At 39.1% G+C, this 24,858-nt stretch overlaps 1 protein-coding gene across 4 annotated transcripts in view; it reads right to left on the bottom strand.

Annotated features, from left to right (window-relative positions):
- Positions 1-24,858, bottom strand: part of CPEB2 (cytoplasmic polyadenylation element binding protein 2) — a 74,503-nt gene that overhangs the window by 28,712 nt on the left and 20,933 nt on the right. For all 4 annotated transcript variants that reach the window (XM_063457791.1, XM_063457789.1, XM_063457790.1 and 1 more), the window contains exons 3-4: positions 17,419-17,509; positions 6,744-6,794 (exon numbers count right to left, since the gene is read on the bottom strand). In XM_063457791.1, coding sequence (XP_063313861.1) covers positions 6,744-6,794; positions 17,419-17,509 — 142 coding nt within the window. The remainder of the gene's footprint in view (positions 1-6,743; positions 6,795-17,418; positions 17,510-24,858) is intronic.

Here is a 24,858-nt window from a genome sequence, read left to right as displayed (position 1 = left end):
TACCTATTATATTTTATAATTAAGTTTTGAAGATAATAAACGGAATACGAATGCCTTTTGTACAGGTTTTCAAGGTTTCTCTCCTCAGGAAAAACCAGTTCCATTGAACCTGCCTGAAAGACAGATCTATATTGACCCATCCTGTTGAACTAGACTATTAAGTCTGGCAAATGCTGCAGGCAGCTGAGCAATGAAGAAATTTGCATGAAAATTGCCTAGACCTTTATTTTGCCCTCAATTATCATTTTATTTCAGCTTTGCTCAATTTTAAAATAGGTATAATACTCTCACTGTTAGGTGGAATATGTAATTTATGGAAAATACCGATGAAAGAATTCTAATGATATACACTTTGCTTCACTTCACTATGCAAGAGACAATGCAAGCCTAGACCAAAATAGCTTGCTTTAGAATTTTTTAGACTAAAGACCTATTGGAGACTTAGAATGTGGTTAGTCACAGAAAGCACAAAAAATATTTCTAATGTATTCTCTCAACCATGACTCTAGCTGCTTTTTTAATTTAAATTTTCATTTTCTCTCCAGGAGAACCCATTTTATTAGGTATTATTCCTGCAGTTGAGTTCTACACCTCTCCTCTGATCTAAATTCCTTTGTCTATAGCATGCAAATTTTCTGAAGGAACCAATACAGTAACAGTAGATAACGGGCAGGTGTTATTTTTAAGTCTCGCGTTTGAGATGAGGCCTTCATCTCAGACAGAATGGACATCTGGGAATGCATAAACCCATGTTTAAGATCCTAACAGACCATTCGAGACTTTGTGTAAGAGTAAACCGAATAAACCCTGCACATGCTTAGTCTTCCTAATATTCTAAACAAAGGCAGGTAGAATTCGAAGAATGCCATTCCACCAGCTAAATCACTGGGGGAAAAAAAAGAAACCCGCAGCTGGCATGATTGGGAGTGTCTGTACCACAGGGATGGAAACAGCTGTTACACCAGAGAAATGCCACTGCACCACCCAATATTGGTGCTAAGGAGCAGAGAAAACAAGATAAATTACGTTCCTTCACCCATAGGGAGGAACAGCAGATTACACCAAAATAAATCTACACCACCAGCTGATCATGAGGCCAAACAGCAGCTGGCACATTCCACAACCTAATCACATGGTCAGACAAACCGCTTGCACCACAGAAATCCATTCCAACCCAGTCGAGGATCAACTACCACCCAGCATCACAGCAATGACAATCCACCATCAAAATTATCCAGATAAGCTTATGGATTCCTTTTTGTTCCACCAACTTGAAAGTCCAATTCCCTGCAGCAGCAGGCAAAGTGTTATTTTTAATTTGCTCTATTTCATTAGTCCGATTTAGGCCTTGTTTAAATATTTTTTTAGGCCTTGTTTAAATAAGTTTTTCAAAGGATTTCATTTTTTTGGCTAAACTTTTTAAAAAAGATTTGTTACCCAAAAAATATTGCAACCTTTTCTTTCACTTACCCGTTTCCAGTCACAGGGATTCGGAAACTTAATGCATTAGGGCCATCACCATAGGAAAGCACTGAATCAAAGCCGTCCTATGGGATTTTTAAAGACTCTGGACATAAGATAAGACAATCATAACTTACTGTAGATCATTTCTAACTAGGAAAGCAACAAGATATAATCTAGCTAACCCAGTCTTCACATCTTCACATCCCTGATTCTCGTTTACCCAACATCAAATATTTGGACAGACTTAAACAAACAAAATGTTTTGGTTTTGCATAACCCTGTTAACCCAGTCTCCAGTTTCTGAAAGTATCCTTCTTGTAAGGCAGGACTTCAGCAATCTACCTCCCAGCCTTTTACCTTTTACGCACATTTTATGAATAACATTTAGCATCAACAAGATTTTACGGGGTGGCCAAAAGGGAAAATGTCTCAGCTTTTTTAGTTAGAATATTCCGGACTAATATTTTGCCCTTAAAGAGTTAACTTGGAAATGACAGCCCCCTAGAACTAAAATTGTGACTGTATTAGATGATCTTGCCACAAGTGTTGAGTTGGGGGAGGAGGGGGGATTTGTGTGCTAAAAACAAAAAAAAAACAGCACAATATAATTTGCTAGAAAAGGCCTATAATACATTGTTGCAACTGTAGCTATAAACATACGTTTAAACCTAACATGCAGTGTATGTTTTTGGTTTCTTGTATACCAAGCAAACAAAGTGACAGTCACATCCTTCTTTGGAACTTGTCACAACAAGTTTCTGAACACACCCTCCAACATTTACATTTAAAAAGGACATTTACCCCAAATATCAAAAAAAAAAAAAAAAAAAAAAAAAAAAGCTGCTGAATCAATCAAGTTGATGCCTTCAAGAGAGGCCACTGTTTGATGAATACCTGGCAGTAGAGCAGGCGAAACATGTTCCCATAGTAACAGAAAACAATGATAATCTACACTTACATTGCAAGTATTCAATTATTTAAGCTCATGCGTTGAAGGCCCTGCCTATAGATCTTTCACACTGCATTTCTTGGGCTAATGACTGAGCAACTGGCTATATTCCATGATTAGGCACAGCACTGCATGATTAATTTTTGGTGCACCTTGCAATCACTCACAAGATCAATAGTTATGCACTTTGATTATCCATACAGGTCAAAGGTCACTGCTTGCCTGGTCTTTGTCTATTAACCTCTGACAGCAAAGGTCAATATTAAGGAGCAGCAGATTGCAGTGGTGTGAAATGTAAAAGCCCACCGTAAAAAGTAAACACATGTATTACCTGTGCCCACTTCACTGCTAGATCACATGCAGATCTCAAGTGTGGCATCCAACGCAAAAAATAGTTCAAACATAGCCAGAATGGGGGTGGGGGAGTGCATCGGGGCTAGGCCCTTTGAAATGCCACTGGTGTGAAAAAGAAAATACGTAGGTAACTTTGTGTATGGTTTGCTGAAAAGCAAGTTATGCTCTCTAGCTAGGCACATTGAGTCAAAGAGACACTTTCTGTGCTTGTTTTTGTATTCACCTGACAGGATACAGGATATAGTAATGACAAGAGAATTGCAATGTATAAATACCTAGAGCTGGAGAATTCCTGTGTCAATTGTCCAAAATTCTATGCAAGTGAATAGATCACATCTTTTTACTTTAACTTTATATTAAGTCCATTTGGTGTTAACTCTAAAGGAGCACTGTAGCATTAGGAATACATGTATTAATTCCTAAAGATATAGTGTCCTAGTCGCAGAGCAGAAGACCGCAACCACCCCTGCAAGGTATTTTACATAGCTTTTATCCTATTATGCACTGCTCTCTCCGCGACAAAGCACTGTTTTTTGATGCTCTCAGTCAATCCAATGCTTTCCCTTAGGAAAGCATTGGGGCTAGTGCGCATGCACTGCGCCAATCAGATGGTCGGTCAGTGTGACAGCCACTAGAGGCATTTAAACCCATCTATGTAGACACTGCTGTTCCTGCAGAATGTCAATGTTCTGCATTGTGTGTCCCCTTAATATGCACCTCCCATTGTAAAATACATTAAAAAAATTAGTATACTGACACTGAATTATATGAAGTGTTCTGTACACTGCACAAGGCATCATGTAGATCAGCCTGGAGATTAAAGTTTAGACTTGACACTGATAAAGTGGGATGTGTAAGAATCCAAAATGTAGAAAGTCTCAGAATACAACGTGAAGACCAGGACACAAAGTCCACGTAAAAACAACATTTAACCTGGAAGCTTTTCTGCCAGCACATGCGGGAGACATGCCCACTTTAAGAAAACAATTTGTGCCGGTCAGTATTTTTACAGCCGTGACCGTGTCACCGCGAGCAGAGTGTGAGGCCAGCTTTAACAATGACTCGACACAAATTAACTAGAGCAAAGCGTCATGACATGAGGACTGCTTTCCTTCACAAACGATATAACTGATTAACATCACTAGTAAACTAATATACGGCTCTGTTGCACCATTCACTTCCAGAGACTGGTAAACTGGCCTGAGATTTGCAATAGTCTTTCTGCATACACCAGGCCGGATTTTCCATAACACCGCTGATCACATGGCCTCAGGGCGGCACTGCAGGAACCTGGCATCTTTGGGGCTACAGCAGGAGTGCTCGGGCAAGAAGCAGAATAAAGCAAACCTTTTCGCGCAGGTCCTCTCCTTAAGAGACAGCTAAAGGAACTACAGGAGAGCACGCAAAGAGAACGTTGGCGCCCTAACCCCATGCGACCTCCTGTACCTCCAACTGCCTGCAATTACAGGCAAAAAAGAAGTGAGCACAGGGCACAGAAGAGCATAAGTGAGCAAAGGGTGGATGAGGGGGGAAATTGTGTGAGGGAGGAGGACAGAAAAGCGGAACAGGTGATAGAAGGTGGAGAGAAGAGGGGAACAAGAAAGGGAAGAGGAATAGGGGTACATGTGAGGGAAGGGAGGGGAACAAGAAGAGGGATGAGGAAAAGAATAAGGGTACAAGTGAGGGATGCGGGTGGAAAATAGAGAGGAACATGTGAGGGATGCAGGGGAATGAGAATAGGGAACATTTAGAGAAAGTTATTGGGAGAGGGGCATAAATGGGGGAAGGGAGAAATACATTAATAGATGGGGATGGAGAAAGATAAAGATGGGCAGATTGGAAACAGTACACAAATGCAGGCACACATGCACAAAAACTTCACACAAATATGTTACTGCATGCACACACTGACACTATAAAAAACATTAAATTCACACAAATGTGCTCAATATTGCCAGCCACATACTCCGTACAGGTCAAATTCCCTTATCCACCCAGTCAGATAGTCCCATCTCACCTTCCTGTCATTACCACTCACATAACACGTAACCCAACCCCCACTTACCTTGCACTTATTGCCACCCAACCACTTGGTTATATTCACCATACAGTCACACCACCAAACTAGTCACATGTATCCATCCAATCACATACACCAAACTAACTATATCCATCCAATCTCGCACACCAAGCTTCCTACAAGGTTGCGTTGAGGTTACTGGCCTTAAGGAAGCAGAGAGGGTAAATCCAGCCATGAACAGGTCTCTTATTACCCCTTACACAAAAGTTGCAATTAAATGCTGAAATCACAAAATCTCTTCAGTCTATTTACTTCTGAGCCTAGATTGTCCAAGTGTCTGCACTTGTCACAATAGACAACTTGTAAGTAAAAATACAGAGGTTTATCAGAAACATACAGTTATATGTTGTTGGTTGCCTACAGGGGATTGAACGAGAGCTTGGTTTTATGAGAAGCATGCTCAGTGTGGCAGTAATGCATTTTATCTGCCAGTCTATCAGTATTAACCAAATATCCTGCATGGTGAGAGCTCGCTGGCATGAACAGATCTGCATGGTTTGATTATGGTAGGGAGTTCAGTGACACAGTTGCGTTTCTCATTTGTATTAACCATCTCCAGAAAATGTGGCCTGCCATAATTCTAAAAACACTACTTATGTAGAGGTATTCGTGATTTTCAAGCAGCACATACATTGTACCGAAAACAGGGCAGCACCTTAAAAAAGGCAAGTCTCTTAGGCCTTCCCTGCACAACATTTGTAATTTCACATTCAACTCTATGTGAATTCTTTATGTTGCACAAATCCGCTTACAGGGAAATGTAATATTAAACTTTGCATGGAAGAACATTTGGATTAAATGTATTGCGAGCTTGTTAAAATGTTTTCACACATTAACTGAAATTAATATTTTAGGAACTAATATTAGCAACAGTATAGGGAGGCTGTTCTAGGCTTGAGGGAAGCAAATGGGTGATCTGGTTTACAGTTTGGACACAACAACCAACATAAAACACATCTTCCTGAACTGCCAATGAACACTGGCATCTAAATTTGTGCTGTAAAGTGCGGTGTCAAGTACTAGCACTACATGCAAGTACATACATAGTAGTGTAGAGACATTTATGTTATAAACTGAATACAAAATTATTAGGGGTTGTGAAAGGTTTCTATAGTTAAAAGGAAAACAAATCTCAAAAAAATATTTTAAAAAAATTCTAAACTGGACATGCTGATTAACCTATTAATATTAATGTCCACACCACAACCTAGTTTATTTTTTAAACGGATTACAAATGTTCCTAATTCCAGTGTTAGGACAGACTCCTGTCAGCAGCCCAATCCTCCTACTGTGATGTCATCAATCTTGATGACTGTTGTCCAATTAAGGTGCTTCTCATAGACAAGCACTGACAACACTCGCCACAATTTGCCAATCCATTGCTTCTCACAGAGAAGAAGTATTAGACACAGTGTTTGGAATCAGAATACTTTGCAGTGTGATGGTGTACATCAAATAGATTAACTTATTGAATTCAATTGAGTTGGAAGCCCCAGGTGACTCTCTAAATGTGGAAGTGGCAAAAATGTTTACAGTACAGTTTCTCAAAAATGGCACAGTTTTCATTTGCAAGGAGCAAAGTTATGGTTCTTAGACTACCTCTTTAAGAAGAAAGTTAAAAAGGGAGAATCTGTATTGTTCTAAATAAAGTCCATATAAAACGCAATCTTAAAGTCACAGCAGTAACCAGTTTAGAATCCATGTCCCTGGACAGAGGGATTAAGTGAAGACGTTAAAGCTAGGTTTACTTGTTAGAATGATACGAAACAAAATAAACTTATAAAAAAATTCAAACTGTTAACATAACTGGCAAGTAAAAGTGATCTGCTTAACATTGGCGCCAAAGGGATTAATTCCCAAAAAAGTGTATATGTAAATATCTCTGAAAGTACGTACCATTTAACATCAGAAGGCTGTCTGTCCCTGGGTGAGAGTAGTTCAAACGACCTAAATAAAGAAACAATGTGTTAATAACAAAGTTTCCTGAGAATTGCAGAATTGGGGTATCAAAAGGGTTAAGATGTGATCTTAAAGTCTGTTCTGAATCACAAACAATAGGATTCAGACTTCAGAGACATGAAATGTGTTGATCTCAGAGCTCTGTAACCTTTTCATACCTAAAACAGCAGGCACTTCTCTTTTCTTCCTGCAAATGACCCAACAGGCAAAAACAATATCCAGAGAACAAGTAATTGTATGTTATTTTAGAAAACACACCATCCTCCTTTAATTATGTTAAGCTCTGAATCAGAATGCGTTGGAGGCCATTTTACATTAACCAACACTCCAATGTGAGCAGTAGAAACGCAGCTCATATTGGTTGTAATTATTTTAATTTAATGAGATATATAATTGAATACAAGATTTGAAAATTAAATTAATGTTGCTCAACGTTCCGAATGTTTTATTACTCACAGAAATAAAATGTTCTTATGTGCCAACACAGGGTTTTATAGCATACGCGTATCCTGCAGCCTTTTAGATGGAGTGTTCGGTAAAGCCGTTGTATACTCTTGCTGATAGATTTAATGTGCACAAAAGGCTAGAGCAAAAATAGGACTTTAAAACACTGGATTGATGTGTCTGGGATCAATAATATCGACAGCTAATATAAATACATACATGATATATGGTAGGCAGAGGTGTGGAAATAACAATTGTATGTTTGTATGCATGCAGGCTGTGTGTAATGTGTTTGTGTGCTGTGTTTTGACCCTCTTTCTGAAGGGAGGAGGGCTATTGTGTTTGATAATACTTTGAGGGTTAATAGTCACTGGTCTAGTGGGGGAGTGTGTAGTCTGCTCCTACTACAGGCCACAGTAATCGATCCCTCATGACCAGGCGCTCAGTGAGCCAAAATGAAGGCAGGGAATCCTAGCGCCGGAACTTTGACTTGATTACGGAGCGCCAGACTGCAAGGGAGTGATTACTATGGTCTGCACAGCCCAGAGGTGCAGTCCACACACTCCCTGCCCTGGCACTAACCCTCCCCATGACCCCTGTAGGGATTTTGCAGTGTAGTGAAGTATAGTGACATTAAGCATTCAGGACTAGAGCAATTCCTTGGCTGCCTCTAACGCGTTAAGCCATTTTTTAAAACCAGTAGAACAATTTTAATTCAATTAAAGGACCACTATATGCCAGGTCCAGCTAGGTTTAACCCTTTTTGCTGTAAACATAGCAGTTTCAGAGAAACTGCTATGTTTACCTATGGGTTAATCCAGCCTCTAGTGGCTGTCTCATTGACAGCCGCTAGAGGCGCTTCCCACTGTGATTTTCACAGTGAGAAGACGCCAGCGTCAGAAGAGTGAGGAAAGTCCCAGCGCCGAGGGAGCCCGGTGGGGGAAAACAGCGCAGCGGGAGTGGGACCCTGAGGGTGGGGGCACCCTCAGGGCTCTATAGTGCCAGGAAAACAAGTTTGTTTTCCTGGCACTATAGTGGTCCTTTAAGTAATAACTGCATTTAGCTATGAGGAAAATAGCATGCACACCACAAGCATTCTTGAATTTCACAGGAAGGATATTCAATGCATGGTGTGCAGTAGCATTTTTACATAACCCCTTAGTCTTCCTATCTCCATTTTAAAGTTATACAGCAGCCAGCTGTAGTAGCTATGATGCTAGGAGTACTCTAGCGTCGTCCCACATTTAGATGTCGTTGCAACTGTCTCGCCGGGTACCCACACTGCTTCCTGTCTTTTCCAGCAGAGAAAAGTAGGACGTTAATGATTAGTTTGACAACAGTATGCCCTCAGCCAGCACAGTCCTACATCGGCTTGATTTGCTCCATAGAGAAGACCAGATGCAGCTGATACAGTGCAGACACCCAGTGGCACCTGAGTAAATTGTAAAAACATTTTAGTACGATTTCACATGGGATGGCTCCAGTGCATTTGGCACCATAATAACTACAACAGAATGTAGTGGTTATGGTGTTTGGATTGTTTTAACAAAATCAAGAATTTTATGGCAGATAAAAGTCTGCCCATTTTATTTGTGACTTTAATGTCTGTCTCGAGACCACTGTGTTCCACAAGTTTTCTCAATATTCTTGAATGTTTCCACTGTATCGACCTCAGTCAATTCCACTGGTAAGACATTCTATGCAGATACAACAATCTGTCACCAGTGCATGCAGGTACAACAATATATCAAAACATCACAATATGAAAAATTAACTGTCTGATCCTAAACCACTGAATCATTTTTATTCCCCATTATGATTCATACAAGAATAAAAACTAAGCTCACAGACAAACATGACAAGATTTGTTGGGATCACAGCCATTTCCTGCAATTCATCTGCATTCATGAAAGTGCTGAGCAGCACATAATCAGAGCAGATATATTCTTCTTCGATGGATGTCACGCTCATTAAAGGTAAATAAGAGACCTTGGAGGAAAGCAGGTTTGAGGTAAATGAGTTCGCCTTGTGCCAAATCAATTCACTGCCCTACTATGCGTCATCTTGGGAGGTTAAACTTGTATCAGGAATCTACAACCCAAATGTTGCCAGATGATACTGCTATGGAAACTAGCAATCGCTGTACATGTAAAATGTTGTATATATTCCCAAACCTAGCCCAGGTTTTACGTCCATATGGGCTATGAAAGCAGTGGTGCTCCAGTATGCCGACTAATTGCAACACTGAAAGACTTAACCTTAAACAAATCTCATTGCTATATGCTGTTACGAGTCCCAGATATACTTAAAAACATCGACCACAGCTCATTATCCACTCTCAGACATTACAGATTTATTTTTACGAGTAAAAGCAGGACACAAAAAAAAAAATCTCATTGCTGTGAATTTTAGATGTACAGATTGTCTAAATATAATTCGCTTAACTCAGCAGACACAGTCCAGGCCAGGGATATCCAGATGGAAGATACTAAGTAAGGTGGGCAAGGGCCTCCTGGTGGTCCCTGGGGCTGGGCTGCATTCTGTACAGTCCGTACAGGACAGCAAAAACTGCTCCCTTTAGCTCATGTAAAACTACAATTCCCATCATAACGCAATTCAATCCTTTCATGCCGGTAAAGCAGCAAAGAAGTTGGAGTTCCAAAACGAGAAGTAGGTGGTTATCATTCGTCCCTCTCTGTTTTTGAACATGCTCTGGCCCATAAAAAAAAAAATGTTAAAATACATTTTAATCCTCCTGGGTACAAGCCAGCACTAGGCATGGCGCCGTGACATTTCATATCTTTTCTTCTCTGTAGGATAACACAACGAGCACGGTTAGGGTTTACTTTATAAATTTGTGTAAGGTTTATGGCATTATCAAGTAACATTAAACCAGTTTTCTATACAAATGAATCAGAGACCGTGTGGGCATTGGGTTTCATGCACAATGAATAGTGCTGTGTAATTATTGGGTGGGTGGCAAGAATATCACAAATTAAACAGATTAACAAACCTACTTCGTTTAATGTACCAATTGTTTTTTAAAAGGGATTGTTTTTAAATGTATTTCTTTAAAAAAACAAACCTAATATTCAAGAATATGATGTATATGTAACAGATTGTTGATCCAAGGAAAATCTGACTGCCATAATGGATCCAAAAAGAATTTCCTTTTTCCATTTTTGGGCTTTAATTGGTCATCGTTTAAATTGATTTTTTTTGCTTTACTTTGGATCAACAGCATAAAAGGATGTGGCTTAAAGGACCGCTAAACACACACATGCCACTTAATCTACGTGGCCGACAGTCACTAGATGTGATTCTGCTGTAACAACTGAACAAAACATGACGACGTTAAGGGGCCTTCAAATTCAACTCACGGAGAATTTTTTAATTCTATGCTTACTGATTCAAATAAATTGCATAAATGTTTGCTCACTGCGCAAGCGCATCACTCCCCCAACGCTCCTATTTAAGGAGCATTGAATTAGACCATTGAAGAGGAAGCAAAGGTGATTAAAACCTTTTTTTATTTTTATTTTAAACTGTTTTTATAGCAAAATGGAGTGGGGGGTGAGGGGTCTTGGAACTAACTAGGTAATAGGGCACCTCTAGCCTTATAAATATAGCTTTGTATTCATAATGCTATCATTTTCCTCTAAAGGTTGAACGTGATTGACGTTTTTTTTTTTTTTTTTTCTTCAACCTAGATTACTATGTAACTATATTTCCGGATGTAATGCAAGCTGATTTTGAATATCAAAAAAAAAAATAGAAAAATTAATAAAAAAAATAAGATTTTTAAAAAGCGGACAATTTTGTCTAGGACTAATTAGCATTGCAGTCTTACACTTGTGTGCCACACAATACCAGACATTGTGCTTGGTGAAAATAAATAAAATCAATAAAAAGTGTAATTTCTGATTACTTGAATAATAATTTCACAAGTATACAAACTAACCCCCAGAACGCTCCAGGCTACTAAACTAACCCTGCGCTCATAATCAAAACATTTCTGCACATAAACACCTTTTAATAGGCAATTCTTTTTTATTTATTTTTAGCTCAGTGGTATGCACCAATGAATGTAACACAGAGTGCATTTATTGGTGCATTTGCTAGAACCCCAGACTATTAACAATAAACAAGTCGAAGCTGTAATGGGTGTAGGCACTACATCTATATGCAATGACATTTTGGCGTGGAAGGGGAGGAGATCGATTGAGCAGTAAAACACAAGCATTTGCTCTGTACGCCAAAACACACAGAGTAAAAAAAAAAAAAAAAAAAAAAAACACCAAACACACACAAGATGCTTAGTCACTATAGAAAAGGGTAGCTACAAAATCTAAAAACACGTGCCTTGCATTCCATAGACCTTCTCCCTCAAGCACAGAAGCTACCCTTGTCCTCACTTGTTTGAAATATTCCCATTTTCAAAAGATACAGTGAGTAGAGGGAGTTATTATTACACACAAAGGCTCGCTTTCTTGCCTTGAAAGAATGCAGTAAAGAAGCAACACACACACACACACACACATTCCCTGGTACACAGGCCCACTAAGTGGCATGTCAGTGTTAGACAGTTTACATAAATCCAGAGCTAAACAAGTTAATCTTTGGAATAAATTGTGAATACAGGGGACGATTTCTGCACTAGGAGTGGGCTGGAACACCTATTGGGAGGACAAGCCAAGTCTTTCAAGGTCAAACAAGGAAGGAAGTTCATGCACTTCAGGAATGAAGATCGAAGGTTCATGGCAGAGTTTAACTCTTCCCGTAAGGTCAAAAAAGACGCAAACCCCAGACTCTTTTGGCCGTGCAGCCGTTGGCGGTAGCTATTCAGCATTAAAAATTAACTAACAAAAACTCGTGACATTCCACTCAGGGCCATATATGACAATGTGAAGTTAACGTTGCTAATTATATTTAATCTCCACACACAAAAATTGAATTTTAAAAAGATATTAAAACTGCCTCGGTTAAATCATTGAACTGCTTGTCTGCAATTATTCCATGATACCGTCATTAAAGGGCGAAAAACCAAAAATAAAACAGGTGGGGTTTTTTTTTGGTTTTTTTTTTGGTTTTTTTTTTTAAACAGAGGTGCCTTAAACATCCTAATGACATATCTTATGAAGTGTTTACTGGGCACATGTGCTGCCCCTCTAGCTTTGCAAACGAAAACAGTGTGGTTTCTGAGACTACTAGTGACCGCCTAGGGTTTTTGACACTCGTATTTACAGAGCCTGAAAACCAGAAAACTGGTTTCACTGTACACCAACACACTGCCAATGAAATACAGACTATAATTATTACTCATAAAGTGCACACATACTGCACAGCTAGCTATTCAATACAACAAGAGCTTACAATCATGTGGGTGCCCACCTAATAGAAGGGCAGCAACCTTCTACTTCTAACAGACCACCGAAATATCATATAATGGACATTAATCAGATTTAATCAGAGGGTGTAAGGACTTTCAGTTCAACGCCCACATTAACGCAACTGAATCATTTTCAAAAACGGTGAAAGAATTCATAATTGCAAAGAAAGGGTAAACCTCAGTCTGCTCTTACATACTACACACACCCCCGACAACAGGAAATCAGCCCATCAAAGAAACGTCAAACTTTGAATAAGTAATTTGGGGGGGGGGGGATGGATTTGATGTGTTAGACAGCAATGCCTTAAGGGTTCCACACCAACTTGTGCTTAAAAACAGATCGAAGGAGTACATTAGTATTTTTAGAACCATATCCACTGACACTCCGTTTTAATGGTGCAAAGGATTTTTGAGTGCTCTGCTCGTAATTCTATCTCAAACCGTCAGAGCATGAAGCTCAGATAATGCAAAAGGGTACAACAATTCCAACAAGTGTGCTCCTGGATTATTTAGCCATCCTTGGACTTCAACGATATAGTGTAAGTGTTCATCAGCATTCCTTTTGCACCAATATTTTATTTTTAGGAAAAATCTGAAGTGACATTGCAGCTTGAAAGGGTGACTAAAAACACAACGAGCACTTCACGGATTTGAAGTGGTCATGGAACCTGGAGTCCATATGTGCAGAGTTTTGCTATGAAATGCTACACGTACAGAAATGAATGATTAGTCAGCCGTATACCAAGTTCCTGGCTAGTTAATGTCAAGTCTCTCCAAAACTGGTATTTGACACCAGTAAGAACAGCGTCCTAGCACCAGACAGCCAATGACACCCCACCTCGCTTCGTGCCTGTCCTCCCTTCAGTCAGTTCTCCCTGCCAACCATCTTAAAATGGCGAGGGGTAGTGAGGTCAGGCCTGGTTGATAGACTGTATGGAGATGGGGGGTTTAACACATCCCAAAGAGCAACTATTAAAAACTAGTGTTTTATGAAAATACTATTAGTGTGACTGGCTACATAGAGAATTAAAGGTGACGTAAATGTTTTCTTGAAAATCACCAGGGGTCTGTGGGAATGCCGGGAGATGTATACATGAAGTGCTTGACTACATGTTAAATAGAGAAATCCTACAACTCAAGAAGGATTATGATTTGCAAAAGGGAGATGGACACCCCAGATTTAGTACACAATGCGAACAGTTTAAAGATCAGACAAGCAAATCAAAAGGTAAGCGAATTGAGGGTTTGTATCAAGAGGCGATCTAATCCTATTAGAGCATACTCAGCCGCCAACATTGATTACCAACATTATATTTAAGTATTTTCTAGTAATAGGATTAGAGTTCAGTTAGACAAAGGGCTACTATTGGACTGGCATCTCCTGGGGTGTCTTCCCATTAGCTGGCCTGAATGTACAAATCTCTCCTGCAATGACTTACAAAAGAAGTATGTCACTCAGCCGGTGTTATAATTAAAGTGATCAACGCTGTAAATATGTTTTGTCTGCCACCCTAAAAGCTTATCCTCTTGTTATTTGTTTTGGTCTTGGTTTTAAATCATAGTTTTTAATCCCCTTTTAAAAGAATATGGCTGCTTCTCTTACACAATGTATCCACTCTGTATGTCTGAAAACCTCAAAGCAATTATAGAAAAATAAATAAATGAAAGGTCTTAAGCAAAGATGTTTGCTGCATTTTTACATCTAAATCAAAGTTGACTGGACTTAAAAACACAGCTAATGACATCATGTGTCAAATCTAATTACGATGAACTACAGCTGAGGGATATTAGACTCTTGTAGTGAAAGAAGGCGGTATGTTACTGTACATAGCTCAGTGGGTGAGTGGTAACAGAGTACTATGGTTGCCATAACCACGTCAACGAGTCAAAGTGGTTATGGTGCTTAGAGTGTCCCTTTAAAATATGGGCAGGGAGACTCATAAGTGTGTTTCTGGTTTCATGCTTAGCCCACAATTTCTTTGACCCGGTCCTCAGGGAACATTGACAGTCCAGTCTTCCCACTGTGGTTCGACGGGTATACTGACAAAAACCTGGACCATCCGTGTCCTGTGGCACGTGATTTGGGAACCAAAATTCTAGGACGCCATTAAATCTCCCTTTAAAGTTGAAACTCTTTCTCTGCCCCACATAATGTGTTTGGATGTAGCCATTTCTCTTACATTGTTTAATGACAATCGCACAGACACGGCAGTAATAAGCATGCTCGTTTAGCAACCGGTTTCCAGGTTACAAGTATTGGTATGGGTGTGTGTCAATTCTTCTAAAACATAGCATTACAGCTATGAAGCAAGTTTCCACCAATAATCAGCCAGTCATTTAGTTTGCTTAAACACGAAGGGAGTGAGAACTCATCAATGCAGAGTCATATCTGCCCTAAGGCTTTAGTGCAAACAGTTTCAAGAAAAAAAAATAAAATAAAAAATAAACAGGTCATAATAATAAAACTATAAACGTGAGAACAAGAAGGAAGCACACATATCAGAATGACTAATCTCAGTGTAAAAACACTTTTGAATTTCAATTCATTACAGCCAGTCTCCCTACACAAAAATGAAACCACAATCTAGACCTAACCACCTGAGCAGCAAGGACTTTAAAGTTCAGTGCGCCACTAACTATCCATTTAATAGCATTCTTACCAAGCATTCGCGAGGTGGTAGGGCAGTTCGTTGTAAACTTTTCCTTGAAAAGGGATATTTTAGGCACCAAAAATGCCACAGAACATGTGCATAACGGAAGTAATTTGCAAATACTGCAGATTAGTATTTATTATTTTGCCTGTGACCTCAAAGAGTAGGAAATAAGAAGTGATAAAAGTATATCTGCAGCATGTAGATGCTGCATGGGTGCCCAAATGTCAAGTTTACAACATTCCTGGCGGTCTTTGAAAGTCCAAAAGAAAGCTGTGAAATCAAACTCTGTGCAGAGACCCATTCCCATAAAACAGAAGTTCTTTCATCAGATCTAATGTGTGAAGCTCCATATCCCATAAATCCCTCTTGCTGGGCAGAGTTTATGGGATAAAAACAGACTCAAAAAACAGATTAAAAGGCTCCTGATTAGTGGCTTTGTCTTCTCCGGGTAGGACCTTTAAGAAGCTTGCCTGTGAATTACCAGCAGCTGAAGGAACAAATGTTTTTTTATTTTTCTATTACCGCCTTACCTATATAATGCATTGAAAGTGAAGGTCATGTCCAGCATGGATTGCCCACCCCTATGCAGCCACTAGAGGAATAATCTAGGCTGAGGTTCCATCCTATTTAAGACTAGATTACTCCTCTAGTAGCTGCACAGGGGAGAGAACTTCTGTCTTTTCCATACTTGTATTTGAATTCAATTGTCGGGTTTAAAATTAGGGGTGATGTAACACTGTATATACTAAAGTCGAAGTTAGATCTCTTTAAGGATCATAAAGAGAAATTGTGATTCTGGAAACAGCTCCTTTTCTGTCATTTAAGATCCATATAATAGCTGTGCTTCACTACACTTTAATACAGTGAGAATTAGCCAAACGTAAGAATATTTCTAGAATATCACATTGCTATGTCAGAGAGGGTTTCAAAAGTCCACAGATGAGGCAAGTCTGGATAAACCTCTGCCGTGTAATGCTTTGCGTGGCTCTGTATTGGTGGATATCATTAATGATGTGAAATTGGAGCACACATATTTAAATTACAGCATGTTACTTCACAAGGAAAGCCCTTTAATCATGTATATGGTATGCGGATAATGTCAGAGCTTAAAATGTTCAAGTCCTATGCCACTAGCTAGGTTTTAAAAGATAATCGTCACTTCAGGCCTGGGATGAATATCTACTCACCAGTGGTGAATTTTCACTCACCAATGGCTAGTGCAATTTTGAGCTGTGTTGGTATAATCATTCAATGCATGCCACAGCCAAGGATTTTGAAATCAGATTTTACATTCAGAAGAAAATACCTCAAGGCAACACACAATCACCACTTTATTAAGAACAGCATTCAAGTATTTGACAGCATGGCATTCGCCTTTGGAGTTGCATCAATTTGACACAGGGTCATATTGACTCAATTGCCTCGCACAGTCCTAGCAATCTTTGTCAGCACCCACTTTTGCTGCCCGATTCCCGTTTGCACTTGTTAGACTGAGCACTGGATTCTACAGAGCTATTCAAATGAAGTCACAGTCATAATTGTTGTACCAGCCTAGATTTATGCAAGGTTTGTGAAATTAACTCTGCACCGTCCCTTTACATGCTGTGCCAAACACTCCTATGTTATTGAGATGACAACACCAACCTGTAGGGATGGCACCAGATAAGATGGAATAATGGATTCACACTGTTCACAATGACCCAAATACCTGCAAGTCACACTACGTGGTGATCACACACTCACTGTAGCCTCATCATCTTGTTCCAACGAATGACTACATAGCCAATGTCATTCAAAGTTTGGCACATCGTACATTCAGAGATAGCCAGTACTGTTGCAAGTAATGGTTATTTGTAAAAAACAAAACGAAAAAAAACTATACTGCCTGTAATTCAGTGGAGGACAGCTCTTGCTGTACTCTCAACATCTGGCAATGACAATTATAAATCCCACACATAATACATATTCTACCGTTTGCAAGTTAAAAGGTTGGACCAGGTCTGCAAACGTTTTTGCACATGTTGAATTACCTGCTTGGCTATTTACAGTAACAAGAAGGTGTGCCTAATAAAGTGGCCATTGATTTTAGATTTGCTTTAGAACATTTTTTTTTTGTTCTTGTTACCTTTCAGGGGGTCATGCTCTGCTCTCATTATTTCAATGAGCGAGTTTTCCAGTGAGTGCATATTCAGGCTGTCGTACATTCGGCTCCGATCCTGCAGGGAGAGAAATAGACAATTATTAATTAGTGGATGTCCTTTGAGAGAGAGAAAAAAAAAAAAAACGGCATGAATTTTAACATCTGCAGGAAAGACGTACAGAGGATGTACTGCGCAACGAGACAATGGGGTTTGGTGGTGAAAAACTGAATGCCTAACTGTTCTTAACAGGCCTAGAACAATAAAGTCCGTCACAGGGCATTCCAGCCATTGGTGAAAAGAACACTTAAATTAACCATTACTGGATCAATTATTCTTGACACAAAGTATTTGTTTAAAAAATAAAAATAAACTATGCATATAACTAAATAACTAAATAAAAATATACTGGGTTACTGTAAACATCGCCGAATTAAATAGACATCCAGCATTGAAGTGAATGACATATGGGATATAAATGTTGAGTCTAGATCGTGTTCGTTGAGTTTTGTTTTGGATAAATTAACAGAGTTGCATAACTTAGGCAATAATATGATAGATGGTAAATGTTCTGGTTTTCAAGTTTAGCAAAGTCTGATATAATGTTCTACTTTGGCTCTTTTGAAAATGTATTGTTTGGTAAATAAACCCCACAGATTTGAGTGGACTACAATAACACGAGATTTAATTAAAATTAAAGCAGTCAAGAACTATAGTAATTTGCCTGCACACTGTGACAGAAGAGGGCAAAATAAAAAATAACGTATGGTTTCATTATATAATAATCCTTAAAATAGAATTTTGCTCATGTAAGGAGTAATGCAGTGTGCGCAACACATGACACACACACACACACACACACAAAAGATTGAATATGAAATTCAGCAGTTTCTGAGCAGGAGTTGTATTTCAAAGTGAGATAATCAGATTATCCTTATTAACTTTTCTCTGTGCACTGCATGTGTCTTTTTCATATAGAGGGGCATTGTGATCAAACTGCTCCTCCATTTACAGGCAGGGGGAGGATTTGTACTACGACTGCCAACCAGAGGTGAATGGAGCCTCCCAAAGAGAAAGGCAAATTACTCCCAAATTACAGAGATCACAAGGCTTACAGAAAATGTGCTTCTGTATTAAAAGTAGCAGTAACACCCGCAATTAAAAAAAACTGAACGAGGTGTAACTGTTTGAGATCCAAAGGAAAGATCAAATTGCTGGACACACTCTAAAATTCTAATATCGAATGAATTCTACACTTGGAACAGTTAAAGCAAGGTTCTTATGAGCGTCTCAGTCGCCGTCCAACCAATATTCAATGAGCGGTCCATGTTTTAAAGGTATTGACCAAACGAAGAGAGCTGACGAATGACAATATTAAACCGTGATTAGCTCATCACACATGAAGATACCTATTAAAATGAGTGTCAAGGGCTCTAAAAATCCAAACTACAACTTCTTTGGAGATTACTGTACTGTGGAACATGAGGTCCCAGCTTTCTGTACCTCCTTCCAACTTGTAGCGTTTCTCCAATAAGACAGATTTTCATGCCATCAAGAAGCACAGTTTCCATATTAAAAGGCTGATAACGGAGCTACAACTTCCAGAAACCCCTGCTCTCCTTACCAAGGCCAGCTGTGCATGGTTCCAAGGCACAATGAGCTAGCCCCAGAGCTATTCGAGCATTCTTATAGGCTGATCGGTTCCTTATTTGTGCAGTCTGTGGTGGAATTTATAGCAAGCACTGTGACAAATTGGGAGCAAGATCTTTTTTATATATATATATATATATATATATATATATATATATATATATATATATATATATATATATATATATATATATATATATATATATATATATATATATATATATACACACACACACACACACATATATATATACATACATATACACATACACATATATATATTATTTAACCCCTTAAGGACCAAACTTCTGGAATAAAAGGGAATCATGACATGTCATGTGTCCTTAAGGGGTTAAAATAGTCATTTGTACACCAACCAGTATCAGCTCAGTAACAAACTCAACCCCTCAACAAAAGCATTGTTAAGGGGTGACTTTGGGGGTTGGCTCCAAATGTTGTGACAGTACTAGTGTTTACCAGGCTGCTAGGTCTGATCTCACTTGACTGCTAGGAGGAGTTTAATAGATGATCACACAGCAGCCCACCTCCATTATACTGTTAGCGTGTCCAGCAGTAGACAATTTATGGTGGGGAATTCAGAAGTGCAGAGGTTAACAGGCAACAGTGTGGCATTAAGGCTTGCCTTGGGTGCAGTCTTGAAGGGAGGTCATCACATTCTGCTGAGGGCTAAAGCCTTGAATTGATTTAGAACTAAGTTAGCACAACTCCTGCCCCTTACACCCACCACGAGTTCTAAAATATACAGTAGTTACAAACAAACAAAAGCTCAGCTGGGAAATGTAAATCCTTTACATCATATCCAATAAAAGAACCCTTGACATGGTGCAAGAACTCTTAGCTATAGCCTTACGAGCCTCACCCAAATGGGTATAGGAGTAAGTCCTAAGGCGAAATGCGTAAAACTACTGCTGCTCAGAAGTTTGTTTCTTTGCAAACACTTGCGCTCTGACTAACCTCTTACCAAGGGCATGCCGTAGCAATCACTAAATCCATACAATGTTTCAATGGTGACTGCGCCACTTTTATAACACTTCCCCTACAACCCTCTTTTATTCATGCCAGTGATGTGTGTTAAACAAGCAGTAAATGTTCATACAAATTGCGTAGTAAATAAAACACTGGGTTTTAATGTGAATAACTCCTACATGGATAATTGTAAATCACTCATTTATATAGTCCTAAAATGCTCACTAATACCTCACCCTCCAACCGCAACATATTAATACAATATTTGTTCCTCTGGCCATTTGAAACTCAGGACGTACAATTAATAGAAAACAGATTAACAACCAAATCAGCAGTGTGGCGCCTCTAAAGAAAAATGCCTAGCAATTCAACATCCGTTTGAAGAACATTAATAATCAGGATACATATTTGTACAGATCAAGGTACAACTTTAGAGACTATTCATTCCTGGAAGAAAATGCTTCTATATTCAATGTCCCTTAGTGCTTTCCGACCACAGTTTTGCTAATTGTGACTCTGCATTGAATTTTTCCATATTGCAAGGCACGTTCTCAAATGCCAATTTCCGCGCTTTACAAAATGTGTAACACACGTCTAGCACTGGACACTTCAGATGTTGTGGTGTACATGCATCGATAGTAAACAGAGTCTGGAGAAAATAAAATAAATAAATAAGGAAAGAGTGTGTTTATTTAAAACTGTGTGTACAACTGAATTGCGGGCAAAAAAAAAAAAAAGGGCAATAAATGACCCACACCGTAATCGCCATGCTTATTTGCAGTTTGCTTTAATAATTTGTTTATCAGGGATGTTTTAATGATTATCCTAAAATACGATGTAATAGATTTGAGAGCAGAAACCCAGCTATTTTGCAGAAATTGTGTTTTATGCCTATGTAGCACTGCAGTCTGAGAGCAAGAAGGAGGAGCGTGAGGGAGCTGAATGAACCGGCTGTGAAGGACAGCTCAAGGTGAATTTCATAGCCAGATAAACAAGCACAGTGTCATCAAATATCATCTATATTGACTTTCAAGGCCTAAAATAGAAAGGATTCAGCAGCAGTACAGCTCTATTGTGGCTCAGGAGCACATTTAACTCATCGGATTCCAGACAAGGGTAAAATATACTGATATTGCACATTTAACCCACTGGGTGCCAGACGAGGGTAAAATATAATGATATTGCACATTTAACCCACTGGGTGCCAGACGAGGGTAAAATATAATGATATTGCACATTTAACCCACTGGGTGCCAGACGAGGGTAAAATATACTGATATTGCACGTTTAACCCTCTGGGTGCCAGACAAGGGTAAAATATACTGATATTGCACATTTAACCCTCTGGGTGCCAGACGAGGGTAAAATATAATGATATTGCACATTTAACCCACTGGGTGCCAGACGAGGGTAAAATATACTGATATTGCACATTTAACCCACTGGGTGCCAGACGAGGGTAAAATATACTGATATTGCACATTTAACCCTCTGGGTGCCAGACGAGGGTAAAATATAATGATATTGCACATTTAACCCACTGGGTGCCAGACGAGGGTAAAATATACTGATATTGCACATTTAACCCACTGGGTGCCAGACGAGGGTAAAATATACTGATATTGCACATTTAACCCACTGGGTGCCAGACGAGGGTAAAATATACTGATATTGCACATTTAACCCTCTGGGTGCCAGACAAGGGTAAAATATAATGATATTGCACATTTAACTCACTGGGTGCCAGACGAGGGTGCACTACACCTGGCAGTGTACATTCAACACAGTGGAATTTATTCACTAAACAGAATTTTGTGAATTTGGGGGGAGGGGTAATGCAAATGTTTTGGCTTTGTTATAGAGGCCTACATTTTACTAATGTTTTTTTAATTCACTACATTTTACTAGTTAGTGAATAAATGTCAGTGTGTGCCAGATGGCGGTACACTGCCCTTGCATTATGCATTTAACATATTGTGCTCAAACCACAACAGATCATTTTAATAAACAATGCATCTGTACTGATGACTCCAGAGAGACATATCTGATTTAATGGGACACTAAGCATAAACACACTCCAGCCACTCAGAATTCTAAGTCAGCCTCTCAGAGTGGTCAAACAGCCAACCCAGAGTTCTAATGTGCCTAGATCAGTTCTGCCTGTGTTTTTTTACTCAGCCAAGAGCTTAACATAACCCGGTGCACTAAACCGGGTGAGATGTACAGTGACAGCCACAGTACAGCAAGTTAATTTAAATTTATATTATTTAATGCATTATCTATATGTTGCATAGGAAAATAACATGTCAACTATCCTTCAAACAAATTACCGATAACTATTTATCTCAATGTGATGAAATAGGCTCTGAAACATGTAAGATTAAAAATTACTCAGTTGTTCTCCTGATCTGTCTGCCTGTGTGGATGTGATGCCCGACAGAAGATTTTAAAAAAAATTCAAGTTCTTGTGAGGGAAGGTTCTTATGACATTAGCAGACTCTTGGAATGTGCAAGTTATGCATAAGAATTAAGCAGTGACATGGGGGCAACTGAGGCAGCCAGGAATAGTGTGCAGAAAACCACTGATCTGCATTCCACTGGCTTCTTGGAGGTAACTATAAAAGCTATATAAAGCAAACAGCTGATTACCTTAACTTGGATACAGCCAAGTGGTAGACTTGGCTCAGCAGAATATATGGAGCAGACCACGAGTAGTCAAAAATATATCCTCAGCGGTCTTTGCCCACTGCCTTTATTTTTGTGTCCCCCCCCCCCCCCTATATAGGAGTTGCAGTTCACCAACAATGGGTACGTTATATCAAGCTACGTGTGTCCTTAGAAGAAATAAGGTTTTTTTAGGATTAGCATAACCAATAACTTTTAGTTAGCCCATAGACTATAAGCTTGTTTGAGCAGGGTCATCTTCAACCTCTAACGTTCCTTTAAGTTTTTTTTTTGTAATCGTCCTATTTATAGTTAAATCCCACCCCTCTGACCCCCCAATTATAATATTGTAAAGCACTATGAAATAATAATAATAATAATAATAATAATAATAATAATAATAAGTGTGGTACAAAAAAAAAAAAAAAATCCAATTTGTGACAGTGTCTACTTAAGGTCAATGAGTAGCTTTACTAGAGGCGAGTTGATATTCTCACATACCATTACATTAATATTGAACTGCCATGTGACATTTTATCTTTTTTTTTGTTTCCTACGGAGGAAAACGCCAGCATAGTCAACATCAATTTATTTCTGAGGCTCTAGCGAGTAGAGTCCAGTCTGGTCCAATGCACACACAGACTGTTCTGTTTACGTAAACAGTGTAATACATTGTAGCACATCACAATGCTACTTTATTCTTGCCATTTTGTATTGAAGAGAGAGCTATTCATAGGTGTAGCCTCAAAATATAATGCTATTTGTTTAGCCTTGGCCTTGATCTATCCATTTTTTAGCAATAAATTTAGCGATGGTGCACGGAGAGAAGACTGGATGAATAAACGCACAGTACATTCTGCTCCAATCTGGGCTGGCTCCATTGACAGTCTCTATATATCTAAAGATGTCGCAGCCTTCGGTAATATATTGGTGCTTATTACATGCTTGTATGGATTGTGCCAGGCTGTCAGATTTTATTTTAAATTTACATTATATGCCTGGCTGACCTGGCATAGCATGCAAATTAAATTAACCCCTGAAGGTGTAACAAACATGTAAGGCATAATGAAAGCAAAGCTGAGAGCATGTCCACGCACACAGTATTGCTCTGCAGCTGAGACATCAAAGTACTTTGAAAGTTGTTTTTCTTCCTTGCACTGAACTACTAGTAACACCAAGCTAGTAGTTTTATAGCATTAATGTGGGTAAATGAATGAGGAACCATCACTTTCAGAGAAGTGACAGTTCTGCTTTACAATAAACCACAATAATACATTAAGATTGAACTATTAAGTTGAAGACTCCACGCCAAATACATTGTCAACAGTATTTTGACAGCGCTCGTTACCGGGCGCCAAACAGGATAATTCGCCTAGGAGCAAGTACCGATCTAAGCGTCTGCTAAGCGGAAAGCAAGAGAAGTTGCACTTTTACGCGCAAATGGCGTAACAATGTGTCTACCCAAACAGGGAGATTTTTAAGGCTTTCATGCCTAATTCAAATAGCATTAAGGTGGTTTTTAAAAAAAGAAAAATAAGTAATAATAAACAAACAATAAATAGATTGCAAGCCCACAAGCCATCTAGCTTGATACTTTGTATAAAAGGGCTGAAAAAGCTAGATCTCAGTTTATGGCCAGGGTCCGGTTTAGTAATCTGTACACAGAACATGGGGTTCTAGTAACCTGCCTCTCCTACTAAGTAAACTGAGCAGTGACGTGCAGTCACGGGAGGCAAAAATAAAATAAAAAATAAAAAAATAAAATAAAATCTTGGACGGAGCGCGAGCCTGTTAAAATAGTAATAGGCGTTCGCTGCATTCAGGTTACGCAGTCATCTTAGCGGGAAGCTGCGTTGATTGTGCAAGCAGTCAGAAAATAGACCGAGCACTTGTTAAAATGGAATGGTAACAGGGGTGCTTTGTGGGCCTAAGCTCGCCATTGCCTTTCTATGCTGTTTAATTTCAGAAAAACATTGGACGAAGTGGAAACGCACAATTGGTCCAAACCGTCCAATAAAAACGCTACAGGGGAGGCAGCTATGATAGGAAGGGGGCACATGTTAACACACAGGCTCCCTCCTTGCCAATCCCATGTCTGATGCTCACTGCATATAGGAAAGTGTTTA

The sequence above is a fragment of the Pelobates fuscus genome, chromosome 6 (genome assembly GCF_036172605.1).
Source record: "Pelobates fuscus isolate aPelFus1 chromosome 6, aPelFus1.pri, whole genome shotgun sequence".
In the NCBI taxonomy this organism is placed as follows: Eukaryota; Metazoa; Chordata; class Amphibia; order Anura; family Pelobatidae; genus Pelobates; species Pelobates fuscus.
This window is presented reverse-complemented; position numbering and strand designations above follow the sequence as displayed.